The 20,427-nt window shown below is 44.8% G+C and overlaps 1 protein-coding gene across 5 annotated transcripts in view; it reads left to right on the forward strand.

Moving 5' to 3' along the window:
- The window catches only part of ST3GAL3 (ST3 beta-galactoside alpha-2,3-sialyltransferase 3), a 221,900-nt gene that overhangs the window by 97,786 nt on the left and 103,687 nt on the right, over positions 1-20,427 (forward strand). For all 5 annotated transcript variants that reach the window (XM_040974347.1, XM_040974349.1, XM_040974351.1 and 2 more), the window contains one exon: positions 14,050-14,092. In XM_040974347.1, coding sequence (XP_040830281.1) covers positions 14,050-14,092 — 43 coding nt within the window. The remainder of the gene's footprint in view (positions 1-14,049; positions 14,093-20,427) is intronic.

Genomic DNA, 20,427 nt, shown 5'->3' on the forward strand with positions numbered 1-20,427 from the left:
CCCCAAAACCAGTTCTCTAGTGTGCTGGTTAATGCCATGGCCCAACCTAACATTTCCTGACTCTTGCCTGCTCCAGTTCACTGGCAAGTACTGTGATCTAGCTCTGTAAGGTAAACCCACATCCCTAGCTTTAATGTGCAGCAGCTAGTGGTATTTGACATTGGTCGATCCTAACTACCCCAGGTCTAGCCTTCCACATGGGCTGGTCCTTAGTTCTGATCCTTAAAGGTCTTCATATTTCCCCCTCAAGATCGTACCACCAGGTGGCTAGAGGATTGCCTGGCATCTTGGTGCCCAGACCACCCAACCCAAGTCCCACTGCCCAGGACCCCACCCCCAGGATAAGCCAACTCACCTGGCTCTGAGCATGTGGCAGGCTGATGGGCCCAAGCCTCTGGACTGGAGCCTCCACCCCTGGGGCTAATGGCCCCTCTGGCTCCAAGCACCTGGCAGGCTAATAGTCAGTAGCATTTTATACACCAGGAATAAATTATCTGAGAAACCAAGAAAGCAATTCCATTTTTAATAGCTATAATAAAATACTTTGGAGGTAAATTTAACCAAAGGGTATAAAGGTCTGCAAAGAAATATTACTAATGAAAGAAATGAAAGGACATAACTAAGTTGAAAGATATCCCAGGTTCATGAATTGGAAGAATCAGAATTGTTAAAATGTCTGTGTTATCCAAACTGATTTACAAATCAGTACAATCCCTCTCGGAATTATCAATGAAATTTTTCACAGAATTAGAAAATGCAGTGCTAAAATTTGCATGGAATCACAAAAGACCCTAAGAAGCCGAAGTATCTTGAGTTAGAGGAAGAAAAGTAGAAAGTTTACACTACCTGAATTTAAAATATACAAGGGCCCAGCATGGTAGCCTAGTGACTAAAATGCTCACCTTGCATGCGCTGGGATCTCATATGGCACCAGTTCTAGTCCTGGCAGCCCCACTTCCCATCCAGCTCCCTGCTTGTGGCCTGAGAAAGCAGTTGAGGATGGCCCAAGGCACTGGGACCCTGCACCCGCATGGGAGACCCAGAAGAGGCTCCTGGCTTCGGATTGGCTCAGCTCCTGCCATTGTGGTCACTTAGGGAATGAATCAATGGACAGAAGATCTTCTATTCTGTCTCTCCTCCTCTCTGTATATCTGCCTTTCCAATAGAAATAAATAAACCTTTTAAAAAAAACTACACAACAAAGAATAATAAGACAGTATGATATTGGCATAAAGTAGATCAGTGGAAGAGAACATAAATTTTCAAACTCATGCATTTACAGCCAACTGATCTTGGATAGCCACATGCATAAAAATGAAACTAAACACTCTCTATCACTATGTGAAACAGTCAACCCAAAATGCATTTAAGACCTAAATGTAAGGCATGAAACTACTAGAAGAGAACACTAGGAAAGTACATCAGGACTTTGGAATGACCAAGGGTTTTTTTAGTAACATCCCCAAACCACAGGAAGCCAAAGAAAAAGACAAGATTTTATAGCACCGTAGAACTTCCATACAACAAAGCAAACAACACGCTAAAGAGACACATTACGGACTTGAAGAAAATAAGAGTTGTACATCTGATACGAGGTAATAAACAGTATAGAAGTAACTTAAAGAACTCAACACCAAAATATGATTAATCTAAGAATGGCCAATTGATTTGAACAGTTTCCCAAAGAAGACATACAAAAAGGCCATGATGTACATGAAAAACTGCTCCTTGCCAATCGTCAAAGAAATGCAAATCAAGTCACAATGAGGGTTAGATGCTTGGCACCAAGGTTAGAATGCTGCTTATGGTGTCTTCCTTGTTTGAGTCCTAGCTCCACTGTCTTCCTGCTAATGCACACGCTGGAGGCCACAAGTGATGCTTTAAGTACTTGCTTTCTGCCATGCTCCAGACCTTAGCCTGGCCCAGGCACAACTGCTGCAGGCATTTAGGGAGTAAGCCAGCAAATGGAAGATGTCTCTGTCTCTTTGAAATAAAAAGGAATAAAAACAAAGCAAAACACACACACACACTCACACAGCGTTAAGGGCCGACACTGTGGTACAGGGGGTTAAGCCATCACCTGCAGAACAGGCATCCCATGTGGGCACCTGCTCAAGTCCTGGCTACTCCACTTCTAACCAGATCCCTCTAATGTAGCTGGGAAAGCAGCAGAAGATGTCCCAAGTGCTTGGGCTCCTGCACCCATGTGGGAAACCCACAAGAAACTCCTGGATTCAGCCTAGCCTACCGCAGGCCATTGCAGCTATTTGAAGAGTAAAGCAACAGATGAAAGACATCTTTCTGTAACTCTTGCTTTCCAATAAAATTTTTTAAAAATTTCTAAAGGTTTAAAAACTCATGAAGTTCAACAAATCAACTACCCCAGCCATGTGTTGGCAGTGAAAATCTGGGCAAACGGAGACTCTAAGGTGGACTATGTCAGCCAGTGGATTCTGCAATGATTTCATCATGTTTGGAATGAAGAGATTGGCTGCAATTCATAACTGTTCAATTATCAAAACCACTTGAGCAGGACCCTCAGAGCATGCCCCATGTCGGGGACCTGGGATGGGTGGGAGGCTGGGTGGGGCTTCTCTCTTTACCTCCCCCTTCACCCAGATACAGAAAAAAAAAAATGATGTGGAAATAATAGTCTTACCCATTTTCCTGTAGCCCTTCGCCCTTTGTACGCTAATTATCTATGTAAAGATTGTCAAAAATAAAGGGAAAAAAAGTTTTTTAAAGGTTTAAAAACTCATGAGGTTCACCTTGCTCTAGTACATTGAATATGCTCATAAAGGAAAAGAAAACAAGTGCTGGTGAGAATGTGGGGGAAAGAAATCCCTAGCACGCTGTCGGCAGAAGTGTAGATCGGAACAGCGGTACAGCCATGTGGAAAACGATGTGCTGCTTCCTCATAAAACTACAAAGAGAGCTGCCATATGGCCCAGAAGCTCTACTGTATACTCCGTGCAAATGGACGCTGACAAATACCTGCCCTCCCGTGTTTATTGCAGCACTATTCACAACAGCTAAGAAATGAAAACAACCTGAGTGTCCATCAACTAATGAATGGGTGGTGCTTATACATGATAATATGCTGTTCAGCCATTAAAAAGCATGAAATCTTGGCATTTGCAAGTGGTTAGAATTGGAGATCATTATACTGAGTAAAGTAAGTCAGACACAAGAAGACAAACAGCACCTTAGCTCACTCATGTGTGGAATCTCAGCAAGTTAATCTCGTAGAGGTTGGGAGTACAGTGATTGTCAGAGGCCCAGGGGGAGGAACGGGTGGGAAAAGATGCAAAGTTGCAGATACAGGGAAAGAAAGTCTGGTGTTCTGTGGCACAGTGAGCTTATGGTAGATTATAATAGGTTCAAGTAGATACTGCTCATAAAACTGAAAGAAAGGATTCTGTTTCTTACCATAAGGAAATATAATGTTTCAGAAAACAGATATAGGTTACTCTCATATGAATATTACACAATATATACAGGTATTGAAACATCGCATAGTATCTATTAATATGTATGCATTAGATGTTCATGTATCTGTTAGAAATACAGTTTTAAAAGCAAATAAGGACAAGGCCTGGGACAATAGCCTAGCGGTTAAAGTCCTTGCCTTGCATGTGCCAGGATCCCATATGGGTGCCGGTTCTAATCCCAGTGGCCCCGCTTCACATCCAGCTCCCTGCTTGTGGCCTAGGAAAGCACTCAAGGACGGCCCAAAACCTTGGAACCCTGCGTGGAAGACCTGGAAGAAGCTCCATGCTCCTGGCTTTGGATTAGCTCAGTTCCAGCCATTGCAGCCACTTTGGGAGTGAAATATCGGATGGAAGATCTTCTTCTCTTCTCTATCTCTCCTCCTCTTTGTATTTCTTGTTTTCTAATAAAAATAAAATAAATCTTTAAAAAATGTGAATAAGATCATTATCAGCACATTGGTAGCCACAGACTCTAGCCAAGTGTCCAGTCCTGGGACCAGGCATGAAGGGCAGCTCTCCGAGTTGAGACCCCAGGAACTGATCATCCAGCTCTTCAGTTCACAGATTTTCTGGTGTCATGTAGCCTGAAGCAGAAAAAAAGGGTCCAGCTAACCTAGCCTTTGTTATGTGTTTATACTTAACTTACCTGCAGCGGGAGAAGAGAAGTATGTGAAGGAAACCAAAGGGGGAGCAAAAGAATGGATGCGCATTTGCTCCTGAGCAAGAAACCACACTGGCAAGTGGCACATGGGCTGTTGAGTGAGGCACATCCCTTTTGCATGCCACACTCAGCATCCCACTGCAGGGAAACCCAGGAAAGCCTTGGCAGGGCATCTTAGTGAGCGGAGAGAGACGCCAGCCCACCAGTCTGATAAATGCACTGTAAGAAATCAGAATAAGTGTTGTGTCAGGATAGCTCTTGGCATCAAAGGAGGGTTCCCAGAGGAGTGGCTTAAAAGGAAGGGCAAGGGCATGCTTGAACTAGGGTTTGAAGGATGAGCATCAACTACCCAAATGAAGAGTTGAAGACTCTGTCTAGGAGGAAGAAATTGCTTTTAAAGGGGAAAAAACAATGTCTATGATGGGGCCCGGCGTGGTGGCACAGTGGTTAAGGTCCTCGCCTTGCACGCCCAGGATCCCATATGGGTGCCAGTTCTAATCCTGGCAGCCCCACTTCCCATCCAGCTCCCTGCCTGTGGCCCGGGAAAGCAGTCAAGGACAGCCCAAAGCTTTGGGACCCTGCATCCGTGTGGGAGACCCGGGAGAGGCTCCTGGCTTTGGACTGGTATAGCATTGGCCGTTGCGCTCACTTGGGGAGTGAATCATCGGACAGAAGATCTTCCTCTCTGTCTTTCCTCTCTGTATATCTGCCTTTCCAATAAAAAAAAAAAAAAGTCCTATAATGAAAAACTTTTAGCTTATTCAGGGAACTGAGAGGAGACCAAAATGGGCCAAAGACAGAGCGAGGTAGGGCTGGAAGGCAGCACAGCTAAATCAAGATGTTCCTTATTATCTTACAAGAATGTATATAAGTGGTTTAATACATGTTCCCACACCCACCTTATTATGTGTTTATTTTTATTGTTTCAAGAGCAAAGTGGGAGACAGATCATGACAGATCAATCATTGATTGATTCACTCCACAAATGCGTGGCATAGTTGGGACTGGGCCAGGCTACTGCCTGGAGCCAAAATCCCTTCTGGGTCTCTCATGTGAGTGTTAGGGAGCCACGTATTTGAGCTGTGCATTTGGGGTTTTTTGTTTTTGTTTTTGTTTTTGTTTTTTAACTTTTTAAAATTGATTACATTGCATTATGTGACACTGTTTTATAGGCACTGGAATTCCCCCCATCCCTCCCCAAAACCCGCCCCCCCCCCATGGTGGATTCCTCCACCTTGTTGCATTACCGCAGTTCCAATTCAGTTGAGATTCTTTCCTTGCAAGCATCTACAAAGCATAGAGTCCAGCATTTTATTGTCCAGATAAGTTCAACAGTTTCTTGGGGAGACCATCTCTGGTCTGAAGGTAGAGCCGACAGAGTATCATCCCAATCAATTAAAAGCCCCGACATTACATCAGTAACAATTTATAACACAATGGAATTAGTTGACCTGATATTGTGTAACCAGCATGTTAAAAGAGAGAGAGAAAAAAAACAAGTGCAAGTTCTGAACCACATCCTATGACTTCCACATTGACATTACAATTATTAGTTTATATGCAATTGGGTTCTATACACCTTAAAATGGCTATAGATTACTATTCAGCTGTCTCATGACTATTTTAATTTTAGTATTTATTGAGCTGTGCATTTGCAGTAAGCCAGATGGGAAGCAGAGGTGGCACTCTGATTTGACTGTCCCAAGCAGTGACTTAATCCGCTGTGCCACAATGCCAGTCCCAAGAAGATATGTTAAACTGAGTTTTGGTAATGGCTATGCCTTGAAGGATGAGTATTGAACAAGTACAAAGGAATTGCCTGCAATAGCCCTCTAACATAAAGGCCGTAGAGAAAAGAATAAAGCCTTCTTCCTTGGAGAACTGGATGAGAATGCTGCTACTGACAGAACAGCAGAACTGTGGGATCAGGTGATGTCTGATTTGTGGCGTTTTGAGTTTGAAGTGATTGTGGGCCATTCACAAGAACCACATAGGAAGTAACCTGTGTGGAAAGGGATTGTGAAAAATAGTTGCAGTGAAGGGATAATCCATGCAAAGGCCTGAAGAAGGTCAGGATATTTTGGGAACAAAATTAAAATGTTCCGTCTGGTTGCAGCATAAAATATGGCAGAGGAATAGTAAGGAAAATGCAGGGAATCCAAAAATGATGTCAGAGTCGCCACTGGAGGCCAGATCAGGAAGGACTTGTGAATCAAGAGGGTGAGACTGGTCCTGAGAACCATAAACCTGCTGGAGGTTAAAAACAGGATGTGACAAAACCATGCATATCTTCTGAAAAGATATCTGTGGTTGTAGCATGGAGAACCTATTAGAGGCTGGCGAGGTGAAGGCTGTCATAGTAAGTCGGGTGAGAGGTTAAGCTGTCTTAGGCAAGGGTAGTAGGAATGGAGAAAAGCAGCAGCTGGATTTGAATTAAAAAGATATAGTACTGGTCCTGGAGCAGTAGCCCAATGCTTAAATCCTCACCTTGCACACGCCAGGATCCCATGTGAATGCTGGTCCATGTCCCAGATGCTTTACTTCCCATCCAACTCACTGCTTGTGGGCTTGGAAAGCAGCAGAGGATGGCCCAAAGCTTTGGGACCCTGTACCCTTGTGGGATACCTGGAGGAGGCTCCTGGCTTTGAATCAACTCAGCTTTGGCTGTTGTGGCCACTTGGGAGTGAACCTGAGGCTGGAAGATCTTTGTTTCTGTCTTTCTCTCTGTAAATCTTTCTTTTAAATAAAAATTTTTAAAAATTTAAAGATATTATACTTAATTAAATAAAAGATAAGCAGGAATCAAGGGATTCTTCCAGTTTCAACCTTGGGCAACTGGATGAAAAGTGTTTGTTATTCGTTAAGGTAGAAAATACAAGAAATGGACTGGTTTCTCCATGTGTGTGAGGATGTTGGAGGTGAGCTCCATGGGCATCTGGAATTGCCTATTTGTTTTTTGAGAAACAAAGCTCCCATACACTTTTTCACTACATTAGATATCTGTAATGGCCTGGACTGTATCAGGTCAAAGCTGGAAGCTGGGGATTTCATTCGGATCTCCCATGTGAGGGCAAAACCTCAGGTACTTGAGCCATCACTGTCCCCTGCCAGGGTGTGCATCAGGAGGAAGCTAGAATCAGGTTCAAAAATGGGAAGTTGAACTCAAACAGCTGGGCATTTTAACTTCCAAGACCAAATGCCCACTCTGGGATCTTGAATTTTTTGTGTCTATGGGGTACAAATGTGAATGTAATTCAGGGAAAGTGGGTAAGCAAGAATGAGAGATTTGGTTTAGTTATAGTGGGAAGATAGCTGGGTAGCCTAGACAGGGTGCTGAGCATGGCAAAGTCTAGATAGACTAAATAAGGAGAAAGTGAATAAAGGAGAAATAGATGAAATATATGGGAAAAGGTGTGTTATTTTTTCCCTATAGCTTGAGCAGTTGGTAGCACAGGACACTGATCACCACCCCCCCCCCAACAAAAAGGAGTGATTGAGGTGTGTCCATGTAATTGTCCAAGCTGACTGCCTGGACAGAATTCCAGTCCACTGGGCAGAAGAGAACTCTGATAGAACCCAGAAGTCTTGCTGAGTTGAGCAAACAGCATTTGAGTAGACCAAGGCAACTCCATTTCACTAGCAGATTGGCACACCGAGAGGGCTTTCAGGATCTGGTCTCCTTGGACTTATCAGGTTGATACAGACATGTGGATAAGAAGACTGCCTAGTGCTGGAGAAAGAACCACCAGAAAAATGGGCTGGGAGATCTGGGAATGACAGAGGGCATTTTCAGTAGTGGAGCAAAATTAGTGATGATATAGTTGAGCCCTGTTTGCTTCTCAATCCTAGCCCCATAAAGTCTTTTTTTTTTTTTAAGAGGGACAATTTTTTTATTATCTGGACTATACTTTTTAATCTTTTTTTATTATTAATTATGTTGCAGTATGTGACACAGTTTCATAGGCTCTGGGATTCCCCCCTACCCTCCCCCAAACCCGCCCCCCCCATGGTGGATTCCTCCACCTTGTTGCATAACCACAGTTCCAATTCAGTTGAGATCCTTTCATTGCAAGCATCTACAAAGCATAGAGTCCAGCATCTTATTGTCCAGATAAATTCAACGGTTTCTTGGAGAGACCATCTCTGGTCTGAAGATAGAGCTGGCAGAATGTCCTCCCGATCAATTAAAAGCCCCAACACAACATCAACAACAATTTACAACATTATGGAATTAATTGACATGGTATTGAGTAATCAATATGTTAAAAAATTCAAGTTCTTAACCACATCTTGCGACTACTTCATTAGCATTTCTATTTTAGTTTATACACAGAACTGGCTGCTATACACCTTAAAATGGCTATAGGGTACTATTCAGCTGTCCCGTGACTATTTTCATTTTAGTATTTATCAGTTTATAGTGTTGAAACATAATTTTGCTGAACTTGGTGGATTTTAGATGGTCTAAACTGGTTTATAATGCTTAACAAGGCATTTGTCAACAGCTGAGGTGCAGAACAGTTTTAGGAGGGATGTGCAGAGAAATCTTCAATACCCTAGTGAGGAATAACTAATCTTTGTGTCCTACCTAGTAAGGTATATATGGATCTGCACTGACTGTTTCCTGTCTGGTTCTAAGATTTCCTTGTCGTTCTATCTATTCTAATTTTTGTTTGTTTGTTTGCTTTTTTTGAGGGGGGGTGTGTCTCTGGAGCGACCCTGATGGTCATTGCAAGAGAGGGTGGGGATCCAAGTTGGAGCTAAGCAAGGACCAGAGAAAGCGCCTCTCCCTAGTCCTGAAGGAAGTTTACTGTTCAGTTTCTACAGACCACTCAGGGCTCCGGGCTGTTGTTCCGATGACCTTGGATCCTGCGAGGAAGGATTTGGGCTTTTTGCATCCCATGTGGTAGATCCAAACGGGGGTGGGTGACCTCAGAGTTCTTGGTGTTCAAAGGCACTCCAGTTCCCCATTGTCTCCTTGGCCCAAAAAGTCTAAAACAGCAAACCTTAAAAGGATCAAAGTGCCTCCAAGTAACTTAACTGGATTTCCAAATAAAGAATGCATACGTATCCTGTGTCCAACACTGGTAAAATCCAGATGACTGGCACTCGGTCAGCAATTACCAAGCAACTTGGAAAAGCATGAAAATCGAGCCCATAATGAGGAGAAACAGATCTGGAGATGACACAAATGAATTGTGCGGCATATTCCGTATGTTCAGAGGTAGAGGCAAGTAGAAGGATACTGAAGAAAAGCATGGAAGATGCAAAAAGATATTCCTAAAAATGAAAAGAAAAAATAGCAATGGAGGGATCATCAGCAAATTAGACACTGTAGAAGAAAATAATGGTAAAGTAGAAGATCTATTTGGTGGAAAATATTTTTAAAAATGAAACTACCCAATAAACAAACAGCATCAGCAAGCTGTAAGACTTCAAACAGCCTAATACCTGTATAATTGTGTTCATGCTTAGGTGTGTGTGACTGTTTCCAAAAGGCCTTCTCTATTCTGGACAGCACACTCGTTCTCGTGGATACTCCTTCAAGCTGTCTTCTTTGGCTTATCATTGGCACAACTCCATCTGCTCCATGTGTGAAGTTTGGCTGTTAGGAGCAGGGAGGAGGCCATTGTCCTTCTTGAGGAGCAGAGCTGAAGATGTGTGCCAGAAGCTTGCTGACAGCTATCTCTCCAGACTTCTGGGGAAGGCTGTATGGAGGGAGCAGAGCCAAAGGAGGGAAGCCTGAGGGCATGCAGGAAACCCTGGGGACAGTCATTGAAATCACCTCCATTTTTTTCTTCCTCTGTCTACTTCAAATATTTCAATGTGAGAAGTTCAGTGATATTTTTGAAGGTTATTGGTTTGCAAGGAACAACAACAGAGAGGGAGGGAAAGAGTTCTTCCATTAGATGGCTCATTCCCCATATGGCTAGACGGGCCAGGGCTGGGTCAGGCCAAAGCCAGGATTCCATCTGGGTCTTCCATATGAGTGACAGGGCTTCAGGTACTTAGAGCATCCTCTGCTGCCTTCCCAGGCACATTAATAGGAAGCTGGATTGGAAGCCACATAGCCAGGACTCAAACTGACACTCCCAGTTTGAGTAGCTTAACGTGCTGCACCACAACCTGCCGAACTCTCCAATGATGCTCTAAGGTAATAAAAATCCCGTGGTCACATAAAATTGCCAATTCCAAAATTTTACAAGTCCAGGCTTATGTAGTCATTACAACTTTCAGTACAGTCGAAGCTGCATTGAATTCCCCTCCCCCACATTATGATTTAATGCAGGGTAGGGAATGCCTGCTCCTGCCCACCCCTCTCCATCCCCTGCATGTGTTGTTTGTGACCTCTCTGCTTTTGCTGTGTGGGGGCAGAGAGCATGAGTACTTAGACCTAGGGTAGTGTCTGCACCCTGTGAGTGTTTTGGAAGCCCCTTTCCATGTGGATGATCTCTCCTTGGCACATCTCCTGGTGTGAGTAATGCACTCGCCCTGGCCTGGCTGCTCACTCCTTGTGTGACTCCTGGGGGTCCAGAGGACCTGTCAGTCCCCAACTCTCATGCAGATAGATATATTGGGAAGTATCTAGACAGCCCCACACCAGCTCAGCCATTGACCCTTTTCTCCAGGGGCTCCAGGAGTGCAGGTGGTTGCAGCGTAACAGCTGCTGCGGCGTACCTGTGCACTCTAGACTCAGGTAGGAGGCGATGCCAAATGGCCCACTGCACCCTCCATCACCAGGCCAGACTGGGAGACCAAGATTGCCCATTCTGCCATTCCTCCAAGGTGGGATTCCTAGACCCCTCCTGCTGAGGAGGTAGTCACACCGCTCACCCTTCCTCTACCACAGTTTCTTTTCTGCTTGGTCACAACAGGCCTTTACGATTCTCTAATTCAGGCGTGTCTTCAACTAGCAACCCATTCAGTGTCTGAAAATTATCACCCGAGGGCTTGGTTAAAATCTTCTTTCAGCATCCTGTTACCATGATTTGATTTGGATTTATGACTGTGGAGGAAAGATAATCTGATAGTAAGCCAGCATTTTGCTTATTGCTTGAGCATCTACTGGGCACAGCCACTGCCCTTGCAAGCTGTCCAGTCTAGGGCAGCCAACAGGCTGTTAGCCTCTGGCTAAATTCTGCCCACAGACATATTTTGGCAGATTCACACAAGCTTTTGACTTTTTATTTTTAAATCCATTGCCAATATTTACAAATTGAGAAATTTTGCCTTAAAAAAAAATTCCAACTCTATGACTTGGGGGCAGGGAGAACACCAGAAAGTGCAGTCTCCCTGGGCCTATGGTGTTGCCTGGCCAGTTAGCCGGCTGTGGCGGAGGCAACCATTCCTGGGAGCATGTGGTCTCCAGATGGCCTCCGTCCCCTCTGGGATCTCACACTGCAGCCAAGCATCCCTCGCTGTTAATCGTCCATGTGCTCACACAGTTTCATTTTCTTAAAGAAGTAAGTGGAATATTTCTGGTACTCTTGTCTCTAAATAAGGAAGAAAGCAACAGATAGACCAGGAAAACCACCGGAAAGAGAGAGAATTTGTTCAGAGATACAAAGTGGCTTTTTTGGTTTGTGTGTGGTTGTTATTTGGTTTTGTTTTTGATAGAGCTCCCACCCATGTATTTATTCCCCAGATGCCTGCATTGGCCACAGCTGTGGGCAGGAGTTGGGGTCAGCGGCCTGGAACCCAGTCCAGGTTTGTCACAAGGGTTCAGTAACCCAGTCACTTGAGCTATCATCACTGTCTCCCAGGAGGCAGTCCCCAACCCCCATGCAGATAGATATATCGGAAAGAACCTAGACAGCCCCACACCAACTCAGCCATTCACTCTCTTCTCCAGAGGCTCCAGGAGTGCAGGTGGTTGCGGAATCTGCATCAGCAAGAAGCTGGAACTGGGTTAGAGTGCAGACTTGATCCCAAGTAATCTGGTGTGGGCTGTGGCTGCCTTAATGACCAGGCTGCTGCTCACACCAGGGTTGGTTTTCTGATGCAACTACAGTTAACAGTGTGAGCTGCTGCAGAAGGCGACTGCATTCTCCTCCTGCTCTCATGTGTGTGACATTTGAGCTTGCGACACATGGAGAAATGTTTTCTGGCTTCTCTAGAAGGAATCCAAGGTTTAGCTGAGGTCTGACTGAGAGGTAGCACGTGTGGGGAGGTGCTCCGAGGTGGTCACCACGTGGGCAGGGGGGCAGCAGCAGCTGATGAACTTCCTTGTCCTGGGATGACAGAGCAGCCTTATTGAAGGAGTTGCAAACGTTGGGAACTATTTTTGCAAATTGCTCTCAGCAGTTTTAAAAATGTAAGCCTCTTTTGTTGTTGTTCCCCCCTCCTCTGATTTTCATAAATTCCTGATGCTTTAAGAATGTCTCCCAACCACTTATCTGAGCTAGAGCCGAACAATTATTTTGAGGACAAGCTCCTGTGGAGTGCTCAAGGGCCTTCTCTTGGAGGTAGGGGGCTGAGTCCTGTTCCAGTCAGCACCACAGCTCAGCTAGTTGTGAAAACCCCAAGTCTGGCCCTGATAGGTTTTGCAGGAGGACTCCCACGAGGGGTCCCTCCTCTCTCAGCTGAGTTTCTCAAAAGCCTTATGCCTTGCACATTTCAGCCAGCATTTGGTCTTGGTTTTCTGTTTTACCTTCAGATCAAGCCAGGCCAACTGAGAACTGCCTTCACGCACCACTTGTTTTACTGTACACACACACACACACACACACACACACACACACACCCCTACCCCCTTCGCCCAAAGCTGGAGATCACAGGGAATTTCCCTTAACCCTTAGGACCAGGAGTAGTTGTGATGCTCTGCTTTGCTTATGGACGATGTAAACCATGAGCTCAGTGCTCCCTGCTGTTTTAGATGTTAGGAGTCCTGAGGATAGAGTCCTGCTCTGGTGCTTTCCTCACCCCAGCTGCAGCTGCTGTTTTTTCCCGTGCATTTTTCCTCTTAGACTCCCAGGGATCATGTTATAAGCTTGTCCCCTGTATAATTTGTTAAAACCTCATTTTGAACGAGGCAAGATGCGAGGGTATTAGCAACTTATCACTTATTGCAGAAAGCTTACCAATTAGTTTTTATTTTATGTATTTATTTTCCAAAGGTTTATTAATTTCATAAACAGGGAGAAGGAGAGAGAGTGAGAAATCTTGCCTGCAGCAGCCAGGTCTGGGCTGGGCTGAAGTCGAGTCTGGAACTCCAGCTGGGTCTTCTGTGTCTATGACAGGGGCCCAAGGACTCGGGCCATCTTCTGCTCCCTTCCCAGGTGTATTAGTAGGGAACTGGATTGGAAGTTGGGTCGCTTAGATTCAAACCAGCACTCCTACAAGAGATGCTGATGTCACGGTGATCGCTTAATTAGCTGTGCCACAAGCTGACCCCTGGAATTTTATTGTAAATCCTCTATTCTTTGTACATTCAGATTTATCCCTTCTTTGTGAGTACCACAAAAGGAATGCCTACCACATCTTATCCCAAAATTGGCCTGGAAGATTCAGCAAATAGTGTACTTAGAGCCTAGAGGAAATAGACATTGTTTCTAAGCCTCCTACTTCCCCAGGGTCCGGTTTTATGCTTTACTGGATTTCAGTTCCAGGTACCACATTTAAGCAGGAAGGCAGTGGGTGTCTGCATCAGACCAGCTGGCCTCGAGAGCCTCGGAAGCACCTAGTGTGGGACCTGGTTCTTCGCAAGCTAGAAGTCGAGCAGATGTTTTGGAGCCATCGCATAAGCATGATTTGTGTATTTGGGCCTGTGCTTTGAAAGTAGTCAAATCTTGTTTTCCTGGTTCCCTCTGTGCCAGGGGGCTGGGTCTGGGGAATGTGATCTGCCCAGGCCCACAGCAGCTCCGCCACAGTGACGTCTTTCGCCTCTTTATTTTTCAGAGTATGATCGGCTGGGCTTCCTCCTGAAGCTGGACTCAAAACTGTGAGTAGAGTGCTAAGTGCCCTGGCTCTAGGGTGGAAGTGTAACAATTTCAAAGTTGCTCTCATCAGCCGTTGGTGGTTGGCTGATTCCCTGGGACCTCTGTCCTCATGCTCTCCGCCAAATCCTAGAGCAAGTGCAACACCACCAGCAGGGTCCTGTGGAGAGTGGGATGCTGACTGTCGGCATAGGCCTTAGATTCACCTGGCACAAGGCAGTACCTTGCAGGGAGAAGCCACAGTCCCTGGTTTGAGTCACAGCAGGGAGCAGTGGCTCCTCAGAGAGATCTGCCTCCTGGCAGGCAGGACCCTCGGTCGCTGTCACTCCTACCGCAGGTCAACCTGCTCCCCCGTTGGCTATGCCCAAAACTCCGTTTCCTTGCTAGGCCACTTGGGAAACTCAAAGACTACTTCCTCCCCTCCACGCAGTTAATTGTCTCTGGATTTTCTTACATCTGGTACCAGTTGTCTCATGAGGCTATAATTAACTGTGTCAAAATTATTGATTTGTTAAAGGGTGAAGGCTTGGAGCCAGGCAAAGCTTGGTTCAGATTTGATGGACATTTCTTCTTTTGGTGATTAACCTCTTTGATGCCTCAGTTTCCTCCTTCAGGTAAAGAAAACAGTGTAGTGAAGAGAGTTATGGAAGTGGAATTAGTAAAAGGCGAAAGATTTATTCGCTCTGAAGAGAAACCAGAGTATTGGAAGTGGAATTAAATCTTAAGTTTATCCTACTAGAAAAAAAATTGTTTTGAAATCCACTCATACAAAATGTTTATTGATAATTCATGGATTTAAAATATTTATTTCACCAAAAATAAAATTAACTTTTCATTTCATTTTTCCATACTTCAAAGTACCCTAAGATTTATTTTCATTCTGCGTGAAACAGAGACAGAGATCTTCCATCCTCTGGTGCACTCCCCAGATGCACGCCAACAGCCAGAGCTGGTGCAGGCCTGAGCCAGGATCCCCAAGGTTCAGTCCACGTCTCTCGTGTGGGTGGCAGGAATCCATGTACTCAAGCCATCACCCACTGCCTGCAAGGGTGTGCATCAGCAGGAAGCTGGATCAGCAGTGGAGGAGCCAGGACCTGAACAGGCACTCTGATATGGGCTATGACATCCTAAGCAGCAACCCAACTGCCACATCATGTTCCTGCCCCTCCATTCTGGCTTTCTTAGTTTCTCCAGGTCCTTGGCGGTACTGGCATACATTTGCTAGGGTCTCAGTAAACACCAGAGGCTTGGCTGAAGGAATGGACAACGGGAGGATGTTTGTGCTATTCCACTTTAGACCATTGTGTCTGGTGTTGAAGGTCCAGCTGCCCTGTGTAGATCATCAGCATGGTTCATGCCTACAAACCCATCCTAGCACCAGCTGTGGCTCCTTCTGTTGTAAGTGTGTTGGGGTATACCTGTGGCTCCTGTCCGTACTCGACAGGCATCATTTTAGAAGATCAGAATCATGTCTCCTTCCTTTCCTCTCTCGCGTACAAACTTGTCCACGGCTGTTAAAGTAATGACAATGGCTTTACCTACATGCAGGACATCAAAACAGGGACTTTTTGGCTTTCCTGCTGAATCAACTGGCATCCGGCTCCCTTTCCTTGACTCTGGATTCTTGACCGTGAATTGAAGCATTATAACTCTCCCAGCTTTTTTTTTTTTTAAAGATTTATTTATTCTTATTGCAAAGCCAGATATACAGAGAGGAGGAGAGACGGAGAAGAAGATCTTCCATCCGATGATTCACTCCCCAAGCGGCTGCAACAGCTGGAGCTGAGCCAATCCAAAGCCAGGATCCAGGAACTTCTTCTGGGTATCCCACACGGGTGCTGGGTCCCAAGGCTCTGGACCATCCTCAGCTGCTTTCTCAGGCCACAAACATGGAGCTGGATGGGAAGTGGGGCCACTGGAATTAGAACCAGTGCCAGTATGGGATCCCAGCGTGTGTTCAAAGCGAGGACTTCAGCCACTAGGCTATGGCGCTGGGCCCTGTCCCAGCTTTTATAGGTTACAGGGCCACCTGTTCATACCAGACTGCTGGAGAGCTATCAGCCACATGTTTACATCTGGGGAGTGAGGCTTGGTTGGGCTAGAAAGACAGTCTTTAGTCTTAGAAAGTTCTTAATACTCTAGCCCCAAACAAATAGACTGTATAAACCCTAAGCATGTGAAATAACACCAAAATAGAAGCAGTGTAGTAATTACAAAGTCGAGTCACATTGATGAACAAAGACATCGTATCTGGGACATGCTAACTAAAGTACTGAAACCGCCTCAACAGTGTGAGGAGGACCAAAAGGAGGACACTGTGCCCAGCTCTCCTGGCAGGGGGTGGCCCAGAGGCTGTTGGGCAGTTTTCTGTCATGAACTAGGCCACTTCCATGACCCAGATGAGCCAACTTAGTCTTGAGTCCAGGAAGTTGGCCTGTCCTCCTTGATTTAACTGTACTCTAAGGCATGAGCTAGAACTTTTCCTACCTATTGCTAGTCCAGTGTTATCTTTAGACAAAAGCACCAGCATATGGGCAAGGTTTCTGTTTGCTTACGGGGACACTTTGCCTTGTTGAGGATTCTGCTTTTGAGAGGGGAGGAGGGAACAGTTCCTTAGCCAACTCACATTCCCCGTGTGGATTCCCTTCCTTCGTGAGTGTTGTACTGTCCTGATGTTCAGGCAAGGGTCCGAACTTGCATCAGAACTTGATTGGATTTCTGCCTCTGTGTCTTAAATTGTATGTCTTTAGGCGATTTATTTTTGTTTTCTTTATGAAAAATAAATACTAGAAAATGTGAGTAGCCATACATATTTCTTTTCATTTGTCTTGACTTGGATTCATTAAGCTTCCTGACTATAAAATGATAAGTTCTGGACAGATGTTGTGACTCAGTGGATTGGCCCACTTTCTGCTAATTCTCTGCCTGCAAGCACCAGCATCCCATTTGGCCACTGATTAGTGTCCTAGCTGCTCCACTTCCCTTACAGTTATCTGCTGGTGTCCTGGTAAAGCAGCAGAGGATGGCCCAAAGCCTTGGGATGCTGCACCCACATGGGAGATCCAGAAGAGGCTCCTGGTTCCTGGCTTCAGCTCAGTTCAGCTTTGGCTGTTGTGGCCATTTGGGGAGTGAACCAATAGTTGGAAGATCTTTATCTTTTTTCACTGTAAATCTGCCTTTCCTATAAAAATAAATCTTTAAACAAATAAACAAACCACTGCCTGCAATGATGCATTCCGTATCAGAAAGGCCAGTTCAAGTCTCACATCTGGCTTCTAATTCAGCTCCCTGTTCGTATGCTTGGGGAATTAGCAGATGATGCTCAGGTGCTTAGATTCCTGTCACCCACGTGGGAGACCTAGGTGGAGTTCCTGGCTCCAAGATTCAGCCTGACCCAGCCCCAGCTGCCTTTGGGGGAATGAACCATTTGATGGAAGATCTCTCTCTCTCTCTTTCTCTCTCTCTCTCTCCCCTTCCCCTCCCTCCCCCACTCTCTCACCCACCTTCTCTCTCTCTCCCCCGTCTCTGCCTTTCAAATAAATATACAAACATTAAGAAGAAATCTTACATTCTAGAAATTTTTCACCCCTTATCTCTTTAAATGTTTCTGCTGCCTTATTCTATCTTCAAAACTCTTCTTAAATTCTAAACCATCTCATGCTAACCTCTGAGTCTGTTTACATGTCTCCATGTTTCCATCTTGCATTCTCTTCCACATTAAACTGCAACCCCAGAGGACTTGGGGTAAAGGTGAATTAAAATCGAAGCTACAGCCTCAGGCCAAGGCTGCAGGACAGGTTACCACAGCTGTGGGTGAAACAGGGCAGAAATTTAATAAAACAACAACTCTTGATATTTGTTGCTGAAGTTATTGTTCAGGTGAGCTGGGACCTCTAGCCTTGAGCTCCTTGAATATGCCCCAGACTGGCAGTGCCCGCAAGCACCCAGCAGCCGCCAGTGTCAGCCCTCTGCAGAGGAAGACACAGGAAGTGCTTTTCAAGGAACTTTTCAAGGAACCAAACAGCTCATAGGAAAAAATAGCTAACACACAGAGAAGGAAGCATCCACCAGTGAGAACCACTTAAAACAACAGAAGAAGACTCAAAGATTTCTGAAATAGCAAGTCCACAGTTTATGAAATAATTACATATATTGTATTTAATGAAACAAGAGACAAACTTGAACTGTATGTATGGAATATGGAACCATAAAAAATAAAATACTAGGTTACAAAAGCAGTGACCACAACTAAGAACTCAATAGACGGCTTTATTGGCAGACTATATGCCATTGAAGACAGTTTGTGAACTGCAATTGCAGTCAGAAGTTATTTATAAGAAGAGTTAGCAAATCTTTTCTGTAATGAGCCAGTTGTCAATAGTTTAGCATTTCTGAGCCTTGTTGTTGCTATTGAACTACTTAACCCTGCTGTGTAGCCTGGTGCATAGATGAGTAAGCATGGCTGTCCTCCAGTGAAACTATTTATGGACACTAAAACTTTCATATAGTTTTTATGTATCATAAAATATTATGCCTTCAGAATTTTTCCTTCCCATTAAAAATGTAAGAAACGTTATTAACTCAGAGTCATAGAAAAATCAGGGGGTGGGTTGGCTTTGGCCCACAAGTCAGAGTTGGCTGACCTTTCATTGAGAATGCAACACAGATAAATTATAGAAGAATGATTTTCTCACCCAAGTATTTTCTGTTAAAAAGAAATACTCTTAACATAGCTGTATATCCAGTCATGAAGTCTAGAAATAGATATTTTGGATTTTAAAAATTTTGGTTTTTTTATATAGTCAGAGGGAGGGAGCGAGATCTTCCATCTGCTAGCTCACTCTCCCAGAATGCCTGGTGTAACAGTGAGTGGGACAGACTGAAGCCAGGAGCCCAGATCTCAGTCTCAGCCTCCCACAGGTGTGGCAGGTAACTCAACTACTTGAGCTGTCTCCCAGGTGCACGACTGCAGCAAGCTGGGTTTGGAAACAGCTCAAGCTCCACCAGGCACTCCTGGATACAGTGTGGGCGTTTCACACGACATCTTAACTGCTGGGCCAAACACTCACCCCATATATGGTTTTCTTTATTTTGTCTTTTTGGAATAAATAAATTGGTTAGTATTGCCTTTTGAGCATTCCCTGCTGCTTGTATCCACATGACAAAGTCACTTGTTATTGCTGTGAAAATTACTCAAAGTACTCATGTGAAAATCTATCTCGTAACTGCAAGATCAGTCACTTGGGACGGCAGTAATTTTTGGTGACTAAAACTGTGGACTGTGGAGTCAATCAAATGTGGGATTTTAGACCCAGGCCCACATTTTACTAGTCTAATCTTGAGTGAATACTTAAGGAGCTAATTCTCAGTGTCTTGCTATAAAGTAGGGATAATAGTAATAGCCTAAGAGTGAGACTCAGCCTCTTATATCTGGTCAGTGTGTGGTGAACTGGATAGGAGAGAACCCCCACATGAGAGCTGGAATTCACCTTGAACCCTGCTTCATATCCCACGTCTCACTGTCATTCATTTAGCAAATCTTTCTTGAGCACTAAATGTATGCTTTGCAATTGGACTAAAAGTGCCAAGCAGTATGCACAGCCTTAGGAAGTTGGTGGAAGAGGCATATTTGTGAGCCAGTCTTAATGAATGGGGCACGTGTGAATGAAAAGAGCAAGGAAGGATGAGGGTAGTACTACTTGCGGGTAGCATGATCAACAAGCAGGTTTTCTCTTTGCCGTAAGGATGATTTATTAGTGGTTTGGAAGCATAAACAGAGGACAGGGATCTCAAGGTACATGGGGTGTAGAATAAGGAGCAGCCTCCATTGCCAAGGACTGTGTAGTTGCGTTCAAGGAGACCCAGGCTTCTGTGAAAGTAGGATTGGAAGTCCCTGGAAGAATATGAGAATGTTAGGGAACAGGGTGCTTGGAACATAATGGGAAACCAGTGTGTTGGCTGCAGAGGGGTGGGAATTAGGGTACTGGGATAGGAGACTTGGCCAAGAACGTGCAGAAAACAGTATCTTGAGGATGAGCAACCTGACAGAGATACAGTTGGGGGAGTGAGCAAGAATAATCAGGACTTGAGACTAGTAAGTCGATGGATGTTTTTGCAAGATTGTCTAAGAATTAATCCTGTCTTCTGGGTTAGGCTCATTGCACACAGCTGCAGCCTGGTTGGATGATAACTCCAGGGGTTCAGGTCTGGTCTGTGAGTGGCTCCAAGCTCTCTGAATGGGATCCAGTATGGTGCGGTTCATAGTTGAAGGTCCTGAGCTAAAGGCTTAAGATTCCTGCTCCAACAGAGAGATGTACACTGACTCAATCTGTTCAGGAAA

This window comes from Ochotona curzoniae, unplaced genomic scaffold, assembly GCF_017591425.1.
Source record: "Ochotona curzoniae isolate NIBS_2020 unplaced genomic scaffold, NIBS_Ocur_1.0 contig_2404, whole genome shotgun sequence".
NCBI lineage: Eukaryota > Metazoa > Chordata > Mammalia > Lagomorpha > Ochotonidae > Ochotona > Ochotona curzoniae.